This window comes from Zootermopsis nevadensis, unplaced genomic scaffold (assembly GCF_977971745.1).
Source record: "Zootermopsis nevadensis isolate Lab colony 2312 unplaced genomic scaffold, Znev_1.0 Znev_ptg000002l, whole genome shotgun sequence".
Classification (NCBI taxonomy): Eukaryota; Metazoa; Arthropoda; class Insecta; order Blattodea; family Termopsidae; genus Zootermopsis; species Zootermopsis nevadensis.
The window spans coordinates 20,978,443-20,989,015 of record NW_028259134.1 but is presented as its reverse complement, the minus strand read 5'-3'; the positions used below and the strand labels follow the sequence as shown (position 1 = coordinate 20,989,015).

Genomic DNA, 10,573 nt, shown 5'->3' with positions numbered 1-10,573 from the left:
ATGTAGAATGAAAATGAATTCAGAGTTGATGTTATTGCTTTAATGAAGAACAGCCTCACATACCTATGCACCACACTGTTGAAGGCATTCAGGGGCACTGGTGATAAGGTGGTAGTTTGCTTCAGTAAGAGTAAATACAAACTGATCACTAAAAGTGGTATGAAGCAGTAAATAGATGCATCTGGTAAAATTATAATAAAGTGCACACAATACATTTTTAATGTACAGAATAATGGCACATTTCACAACATAGGTCAACAAGTTATTTTGATATAAAGACAAGATACAGTCACATAATGTAACCGATAACTGTTGGCTTTCGTTAACAGTTTTACTACACTAAAATTGTGTATAAGGAACATTCACGTTCAATTTCGAGAGCCCCGCATATCGAAAAATATTAAATGACACTCAATCGATAACTTCCGTAATATTTGCCAAAGCATTGTGAAGGCGTGGAAAAGCGACTTTTCAATGCACGTCATCGTTCGCAGCCACAACAGGGCAGCTTAAAATGAGGAACACATGAATGAAGTACCAATTTGCTGTTACTCGTGAGCCAAGTTAAAATAAAATGTATATTTGCAATTTCTGTTCATGTGTTATCCAGGCTGAAGTTTGCGTGGTAAAGTACACTAACAAAACAACCTTGTGAATGTATAACAGGTGTCAAACATTTGCGTAATTATATCCCAAGAAAAGGCCACACGAATAAATGGAATCAGAACATTAAAATATTAATTTTGAGGTTACCCTTCATTTATTCAAAAGAATATATTTCTTGTAAACTACTGTGTAAAGAATACTGTCTTAATTGCGTCACTATACTAATGTAAATTAGTTGATTTTAATACATTTTATTTAATTCCACTTTACACTTCTTATAGTACGTTGGTCATCCTGTACCAGTCCTAATTGCATTCTGCAACATGGCAGCTTGCAGTGAGTACATTAAATCAGAATTCCCGTTAATTGACGATGATTTATATCAATATGTAGAAGGTATGTGTTGCTATTGAGAAGTTTGAAAAAAGTAGCATACTCTTATTTTTACACCTGTGAGGTATTATTGTTATAGTTATATTTATTAATTAGGCTGTACAATGATTTATTATTTCCCAACCAATTTTAGAAGTTTTGTGTTGCTTATTTTAAATAGTAATTACTATAAGTGCTTTTACAGGAATTCTAGCTAGCGGAGCAGATGATTTTGAGGACAGTGGAGAGCTTTATGATGCTATTGGAGAAGTACTACATGAGGTTGCAGAAGAGAAGTCAGAAATGGACATTAGGTGACAATCAGATGTTTGTAATGCATTCTAGGTCATGCTGCATGTATATAGTATTAGTTGGACTTTAATCAAAGAATTTAATTTTCTTCATGCTTATTCCCTTTTTATTGCAAGGTAAAATTTGTAGTATATAGGAACTTATTGTTCTGGCCCTCTTCTACCACTCCCTATTCTATTCTAGTATCAACCATCCAGTTGCACTCCAACGTGAAATGTTGTATAACACACTGGTACTACACATTCATAAAGTGGCCAGAAACTCATATGGAACCACCAATATCCTCACTTTAGAAAGATAGTTGCAAATATGAACTGAAATGCAGTGACATAAACACAAATTACTATTGGGCTCACACCTTAATAAAAATTAAAATACATGTAATCTAAGAAATGTAACTAATATCAAAAATGAAGGTGAAGGATTTTATACAAGAGTCCAACCTTTCTTTATTCATTTTTTAGAATTAGTCCTTTTCAATGGATTATTCTAAAAGTTTGATATATCCATTTCCATAAATGCCAATAAATTTGTATCTGACTTGAATTTTCAAGGATTTCAGTACACATCTATTGTTAGAAGACATATTCCATTTAACAGACATTGCTGAACTAACATCAGATTCCATCATGGTATTTGGGGAGCCAAATTGATGCCCACCTGAATACTGCCTTCTAAGAGTTAGTTTTGATTGCTTGAGCCATGTTATCTTGCTTATGTTGCAGCACATGCTATGATTACCTTCCTGTATTTGTTTGCAACATCCATAACTCAGAATTACCACAAATTTTGTGTCTTTACAGTTCAGGTAAACACATACCTTTCAATAAATAGTCATAGATTTCAGAAGTTGAAGAGTTTTCACTTTATCTCAACTTAAATGGATCTGAAGAAGTTTATAAATAAAAAATGTGTAAAATTGGCTAAGATTATTATATAAATGTGGAGGAGAGAAAGGAGGAGTTGTCAGATCCAGAGCTAATAGTTAAGTGTGACTATCATGTGAACAGGAATGGTCCAGCTGTAGATACTGAGGCTAAACTTCTGATTATAGAAACCATAGCCATTGGGCCAGTCACACTCTATGATATGGTCTAGTTATAATGTAGAATAGAATATGAATAATAGGCTGACAACACTTGAAATCGTCTTGGATTCAAAGGTATTTTATGGAATTATAATTTAGTAAAAAGGTAATTTATTTATGGTAAACTAACAGGATGTATTATGAAGACATTTTTATGAGTTACAAGATGCAAATTAGAGCTGAAAAGAAAAGAGAGAGAATGGGAAAATGGTAAGTGTGTGTTTCTACTAAAGTGTATTGTAATTTGGTCAGAAAAATCTTTGGTGTATATAGGTTACTTTATTCTGAAGTTGACTATAGCATAATTCTGTAGTTCTTGAAATTTAAAATTTAAATCAAAAACAAATGTTCACCTTAGGTAGGAAATGTATGGCTGATAAATTGGCCTATGTTTGGTGGTACTTTACAGTGAAACATAATAAAAATGACTCTTTTCCAGAAATATCTGTGATAAACTCCTGCATATAATGAAACCTGAAAAGGCCAGCATGATAAATACTGGATCAGCAAAGGTGCTTAATGCACCTGTGCATCTTGCAACCATGGCGGCCAACCTAGAGAATAATGTTGAAGCCATTAAAAGTATTTGGGTCATGTCAAGGGATGATGGACTTGTGAGTTAAATATTATTTCATATGTTCATTAGTATATACAGTTGAAGCAACTTTGTAACAGGATATGGAAGAGTTCTGTTCTTCAGCTAAGAGTGTCTCGCCTTAGGGAGAATAAACATTATAGTGAAAACAACAACATACTTTGTTGAGACTGATGTAGACAGAAGTAAGTAACTTTTGGGCAAAAAGGGTCAGTTATTCTCCTGAAATAAAAAAAAAAGAGTGAATCTCTCTATACCGTTATGTCTAGTGTGCCACTTACAAAATTACATCTTAATCAGGTTCTTAAAATGTAACCTTATTTCAGTGAATGTGTGTTAATATTTCATTTCAGTGAACCAATATTCTTCAAGTAAAATAAACACTGTTCACAGCAATAACTGACTTGTTGAACTCTTGAGACACATACTATGCCAGTTGTGGTTAAGATTGGTTTTATCATGACAAAAGAAGCTGGCAGTTAACCCTATATTTTAAGGTACACACACAGCACATCACACCACATAAACTTTTTTAACAACTTCCTGTCCACCACCACTTTTTTTAAGCTGGTTTTACTGTAATGTTTGTTGTGCTGTGCTTCAGGTGGATTGAGTGTTAATTGTGTGCGCCACCTTCAGAGAACATTGTACTAGGCCTGTGAAGGAGGGACGTATTAATCTTTAATAAGAATTTTGGTTGTCTGTGTGTGTAATTTATAAATGTTGTTGGTTTGTAGGAGATTGTGATGGCAGCAGCAGTTGTAATACTAGTAATAATATTTTATTGTTTTATTGTCAGAAAGTTGATGCAAAGAAATTAGAAAAAGCAGAAGCAAAATTACAACAGAAACAAGAGAAGCGAAGTCAAGACTCTGCAAATAGTCGTAACACTGTGACAGCGGTGCGTCTTGAATCTGCTACAGCATCACAAGTTACAAGTAAGAAAGAGGCTAAGATGGAGGACAAAGGAAACAACCGTGCACAGGACATTCGTATTGAGAATTTTGATGTGGCTTTTGGAAACAGGTGTGTGGATGTGTGTTGTCTGTGAGTATTTGCTTTTGGTTATGGATGTGCAAGCAGCCAAGTTTTCAGGCTATTGCATTAGGTGATATTTTTTGTTTTAGGGTTCTACTTGCAGCTGCAGATATTACATTAGCATATGGAAGAAGATATGGGCTGGTTGGAAGAAATGGATTAGGAAAGACGACATTACTTCGAATGATATCTAGGTATATACCATGGTGCTTTTTAACATCTCCTCTTTAACTTCCTTATCTTCTGGATGGAATTGACTTTGAAATATAGTTAGTACAGATGGCATATCGAGTAGAATGTGCAAGGTGGAGTCACACAGACAAGTCCTGTCATTTTATTAATTCTGAGATTTTAGAAATTATGCTCTGGTCAGATTCTTCTCTCTGAAGTTGTTGCTGTTGACTAACTCTGCAGCTATTTTATTCTTTTTGTTACTTGTAATCTCTGTCGTATCTCATTTTATTGTTCTGCAGCTTTGCAGTCTATGTAGACTGCGTTATATGTATACATTTGGTTGGTTTATATTTTTAGACATCAATTTTTAGTTTTTCCTCTTGTAAGAGTTTATTTGGACCCCCTCTAGATAGCTCTGTTTTGCTAGTATACTTTCTTGTCTGATATGGTGGGTTAGATGTAATTGAAACTTGGTATTGGGAATTTCCAAGAACATTTCAGTTGGCGTTGCTCCAATAAGATCCTAACTCTTTGTGAACATTGGTACATGATATAAAATATGTGATCAGTGTTTTGTACAATTCATTGGAAACATATTTTGATTGATGTATTTAATAAAATTCAAGGAACATGTAATTTATATATTTGTATACAGTGCAATATCAGCAGATGTATTATTAGTTTTGTTAATAATGCAATTTATGACAATACATTTCAGTTTCTATGCTATGGCTGCAGTAAATGAAATAATTATAATTATTTTATATGCTCTTGTTTGTGGCAGCAATGTGGATTATAAATTAGACTACTGTTTAGTCACAGCAGTTTGTCACTGGTGGTTTATGTTATGTAAATTTGCTAGAAAGTGGCAATGTTTGAAGAAAAATGCTTAGAATATAATGTACATCTGCAGTGCCTTACAGTCTGTCTTGCATATAGTGGTCAGCTGCGGATACCATCACACATATCGGTGCTACATGTTGAGCAGGAAGTGGTGGGTGATGATACACCAGCACTGGAAAGTGTCTTACAATGTGATGCATTACGTGAGGAACTACTGAGTAAAGAACGTGAGATTAGTGTCAGTATCAATAAAGGGTATGTATTTGCACAAAAAAGTGAAACATTGTATACATAGTTCACTGCTTCTCCTGTAAATCCTTCTGTCTTCCCATTTCCTTACTTCTGTGTGCTTCATTGTTACGAGGAGACTGTATAAGGTCTAATGCATAAAGCAATCTATTTTGTACTTGAAAGAGATGCAGGAAAGGTCAATAAGGCATGTCCTGCAGTTTTTAGAACTTGAGGTTTGTGAAAGTAAGAATGATAAAAGTGTTTGCTTCTTGCAGTGCACTATCATGGTCAGTTATGGGGTTAAGTACCTGTTATTGTTTACATTATTTGTGTAGTTTATTAAAGTTGCATGTAGAAAATTATTTTAAAATACCTGTATTTACAGTCATTAAGTAGATGTATCTTATAGAAATAAGTTCCATAATTTTGATGCATTTTATTTAGAATAACAGGTTAAAAGTGCCTGTCACACACAACTCAAACATTTCTGTAGTAGTAAAAGCCATTGGTGATCAATATTAATTGCACTGCTTAGGAAAACCATTATAAAATTCAGAACTCCATAATCTGCAGATCAGCTTATGACTGTTCATATGTAATTTCTTTCAAAGATTGTAGGAACTTTATCACTCAGAAAGAGCCCCTAAGAGATGCACAGTATATGCTATTGTGTGTGCTATAGTATTCTGTGCAAATTAGGCAGAGAGGCAGTCCTGAAGTCACAAGTGACCATCAGATGTGTTTGACTGTGGTATATTTTTAACTGTTTCATGCAATAAATCAGCCTTTCAGCTTCATTTTTTTTTCTGTCATCATAACCTGTTCATGTCTTTAGTTGTTCCAATAGTCAGCCTGTGATCATGCTAGAACTACATACTTTATTGTGTTGTAATCATTGTAATAGATGTACAGATCCAGAGCTTAGCAGCCAGCTTACGGAGGTGTATGCACAGCTTCAGAATATTGAGGCTGATAAAGCACCAGCGAGAGCAAGTATTATTTTGAATGGCCTTGGTTTCACACCTGAAATGCAGCAGCGCCCAACTAAAGAGTTCTCTGGAGGTTGGCGTATGAGGTTGGCCCTCGCACGTGCCCTCTTCTCAAGGTAAATAAATGGTGGCACACTTTATTTTTCATGATTTTGTTTATTTTTATCCACAGTGTCACATTTCTGCCCTTGAAGGCCTCGTTTTTTTTAAAGATTACTGTGATTTTTATTTAAATATGAGACTGTTACCTGGTTTATTACTGAATAGAGAGGCAGTACTATGGCTGGATAATTGGTTTAATTCACTTTAAAACTGAAGGAGGAATAAAGATATTAAAACTGTTAGAAAATAAAGGTTGCACTAACAGTGGTATTGAAAATGACTTTGTATCTATTTCCTTAAGATTCCAGTCTTCTGACTCATCGCCGTGAAAACCTCAAATCCTACATACCTATTTCCTTAATTGGTACCTTTTATGGCTATGTACTGTGAAAGCTGGCTTTATTTTTTGAAGTTTATGTTCTAATGTTTTTGCTTGTGTTTCTTCTAACAGACCAGATCTTCTTCTTCTTGATGAACCAACAAATATGTTAGACATCAAGGCCATTATTTGGCTAGAAAACTACCTTCAGAACTGGCCGACTACGTTACTTGTTGTTTCTCATGATCGAAATTTTCTTGACACTGTACCAACAGATATTTTGAATCTCCATTCACAGCGTATTGATGCATACAGGTCAGTGTAACTGTGCAAAACGTACGTGTTCTCACAGGTTCATATTTGAGGTATTGATAATCTTACATTCATTGCTCATCTACTTATATATAAGAAGTGGAAGGTCAAGACTGATGAATTCAGAATGTGTTGTGCATGAAATTTGTGTTTGTAGCTCTCCACAAAGAGACAGTAATGTTACAGTTTCAAAATTTTAATCTTGTTAATTTTTTGAAATTACTTTATCTCTACATATACATTTAAATAATTTTAACTTTGATTTAGTTTGATACTCTGTAGTTAATGTAAAATAAAATAGTTTTAAAGGTATTTCCAGAATATACACATAATTCTTTAGAGATAAAGAAAAACAGAAATGAATTTCATTAATTTTAGAGACTTGTAAATTTCTCATCTTGCCTTTGCTAAGTGAACAGTGATATTAATCAAGCTCTGTGTATAAATATAAAGTATCTTACAGTATAGAGATTCAGAAGATTGTAATACAGAACATTATTGACCTAAAACTCATAAAACTACTAATACTTATTTTGTTGTGCAGAGGTAACTATGAGAACTTTGAGAAGACCAAGACAGAAAAGCTTCGGAATCAGCAACGAGAATTTGAAGCCCAGCAGCAGCACCGAGCTCATGTTCAAGAGTTTATTGACAGGTTTCGATACAATGCCAATCGGGCATCCAGTGTACAGAGCAAAATCAAAATGCTGGAGAAGCTGTGAGTATGCTACTTTGTACTCAAGACTTAACTATTCACCTAGAATCACTGCATGTCATTGTGGATTTTTTTATAGTTATTACAAAAATAACCATTATTCTCGTGTGTTTAGATCATATATTCAAACATCATTGTATGTCCAGAACTAAACAGAAATTACAGCAAATGTCATGAAAAGTGTCTGTATAAAACAGGTCATTCCAGTAGTTGGTATGCAAAAAATTATGCAGAAGTTATGAGAATTTCCATGAGTTGAATGCATTATATTATGGAAAAATTCAAGAAATTAAACATGTTATCCTTGATTAGATTGAAGCCTCCTATGCTGTGCACTTGGTGTTGAAGATATGCACACATCTCAATATGAATTCTGTTTCACAGGCCAGAACTGAAGGCCATTGAGAAAGACGTCGAGGTTATCCTGAAGTTTCCCGAGGCTGAGGCACTCTCACCACCGATTCTACAAATTAATGAAGTGTCATTTTGTTATTCACCTAATAAAGTGATCTTCAGCAATGTAAATCTGGGTGCTACACTAGAATCTAGGATATGCATTGTGAGTAATTGATGAGTGGTGTATTTTGACACAGCTTGTGCTGCAAGAAGAGAAAAAAGTGGAGTTCATGTATTTTATTCCTACACAACAATGCATGTGCTTTATTCCTAACTATCCATTGTCAAACCAAAAGTATACCATCGTACAGTATGCTGCTATATTAAAGTTTTCATAATCCTACAACTTATTTGTACTTCAGAATTGTCACACCAGTTTTAGTAATTTCAGTTCTGGTTTTTGCATAATGAAACTAATTGATGAATTTTTTTATAAGTGTTCCTGATCAGACTAAATGCAATGTAATTTCATTCGTGAAAACCCTTATTTACATTAATCACTGATATAAAAATATATTTGATGAATATAGTACACTAATTAATGTGTCCTCAGAGTTATGTAAATTAGCAGTTGATGTGCTGGAGTAAGAGAACATACATTTCAGGTTGGTGATAATGGAACTGGTAAAACAACACTTCTAAAAATCATCATGGGCATTTTGACACCAACTAAAGGAATTCGTCATATTCACCGAAACCTTAAATTTGGTTACTTCAGCCAGCATCATGTTGACCAACTCGATATGAATGCCAATTCTGTAGAGTTGCTGCAGTCAAGTTACCCAGGTGCAGTATTACAAGTTGTTTTTAAGAACCTAAGTGAATAGCAGATATCTAAAATTTAGCTGATAATTTCATTCCAATCTTTTGGGTTTTGAATATGCAGGTAAACTAATTAAGTTGAAAAATATGAGCCTTGCACATTTTAGCTCTGGGATAACAATCACAGAAATTTCTTTAGGATTTACTAAACTTTAATTTTATTATTATAATTACATTAAACAGGTAAACCAATTGAGGAATATCGTCGCCAGTTGGGAAGTTTCGGGATCACAGGTGACATGGCTTTGCAGACAGTAGCCAGCTTATCAGGAGGGCAGAAGTCACGTGTGGCCTTTGCAAGGATGTGCATGGGCAGTCCCAATTTCCTTGTGCTTGACGAGCCCACAAACCACCTCGACATTGAAACTATTGAAGCACTTGGGAAGGCCATAAACAAATACACAGTGAGTATGCCTCATACTGTAAAATTTTAATTTGTTTTTCATAAAACAGAAACTGAGACGTAGGCTATTAAAATGTCGCTCTTGACCACTCATATTTAGGTACTTTTGTATCCCTGTGGAGTAACTGCTAAAATCACCTTGTCCATCCATGCACATGTAAGAACTTTAGAACAGATTTTCCTCCAAGTCTGAGGCATTATGTACAATTTTATAATATGCTAGTTTCTTATGGAATGAGGATGCGAGACCCTACTGAGTATCAATTATGTGATCTGTTGTCAGCTGCCCGGAAATGCTTTTTTTAATATAATCATAACCATAGTGAAGAAAGAACATTTTATTTTTGTATAAATTTATTTCATCTATAAAGAATAATATTTAAAATAAGGTAATCAATGTTTTGAGGTGTCAGTTTCAAACAAAATAATAAATGTGCACCACGGTTGACTGTGACAGCAAAGTGTTCATATCACACATATTTCAGTGAGTGTGTACAAAATTTGTATATTTAATATCTTTATTTTCCTCATTGTTGAGGTTACATGTTAATGGTAGATTCTTTAGATACACAGTGTACTATCATTCCTTCCCACTTATTAAATTGCTCTGTGATTAATATGAGAGAAAATACTAGGTAAGGTACTGACAACTTATGACACTTTTACTGACAGGAATTTAAATGTCATATTAGGAAGCATAATCTACATTATCACTGCTGTTATTACATAATGATATGGCTTTGATACAGTAGTCTGCTCACGTATAATATTTAAGTGACAGTTTTAACATCAAGGCCAAGCAATTTTTTTTATCTGCTCTATCTTTATATGTTCTTAACAGTTTTTATGTCTCTCTTTTAGGGAGGTGTGATTCTGGTATCACATGATGAGCGACTGATTCGTATGGTGTGCAAAGAACTGTGGGTTTGTGGAAATATTAGTGTCAGAAGCATTGAAGGAGGTTTTGATGAATACAGGCGGTTAGTGGAGCGGGAATTAGAGGCACAGACCAAATAGCAAAACTCAGCATTCTCAACACTGCCGCCCATTCCTTGTTGTGTATGTGGAAGAAATAAAGCACGCTATTGTTAACATTTTAAAATGCTGCAAATGCTGATTTGAATCAAATCTTCTATTTATTGTTTGCAGACTATTGTGTAATTTTGTGACGTATGGCTTAATAGAAAATTATATACATATTTATAAAACTACATGGAGCAGAGTCCTGCTTGAGTTTGTACATAACTGCAGATTCTT

At 34.2% G+C, this 10,573-nt stretch overlaps 1 protein-coding gene across 1 annotated transcript; it reads left to right on the top strand.

Moving 5' to 3' along the window:
* Positions 1-405: 405 nt before the first annotated feature.
* LOC110826997 (ATP-binding cassette sub-family F member 3) lies at positions 406-10,527 on the top strand. Its single transcript, XM_022058187.2, has 14 exons — positions 406-625; positions 888-1,002; positions 1,184-1,292; positions 2,817-2,991; positions 3,772-3,998; positions 4,100-4,204; positions 5,124-5,282; positions 6,163-6,363; positions 6,801-6,983; positions 7,525-7,698; positions 8,080-8,254; positions 8,697-8,877; positions 9,097-9,317; positions 10,178-10,527. The coding sequence occupies exons 1-14, from the start codon at positions 575-577 to the stop codon at positions 10,331-10,333; spliced, it is 2,232 nt and encodes a 743-aa protein (XP_021913879.1). The 5' UTR covers positions 406-574; the 3' UTR covers positions 10,334-10,527.
* The last annotated feature ends 46 nt before the right edge of the window (positions 10,528-10,573 follow it).

Bases quoted from the DNA above. Each gene is read 5' to 3' on its own strand.
- LOC110826997 (XM_022058187.2), top strand. From the start codon at position 575: ATGTATATTTGCAATTTCTGTTCATGTGTTATCCAGGCTGAAGTTTGC. The intron at 1,003-1,183 runs GTATGTGTTGCT...GTGCTTTTACAG, and splicing joins TTTATATCAATATGTAGAAG to GAATTCTAGCTAGCGGAGCA. The intron at 6,364-6,800 runs GTAAATAAATGG...TTCTTCTAACAG, and splicing joins GCACGTGCCCTCTTCTCAAG to ACCAGATCTTCTTCTTCTTG.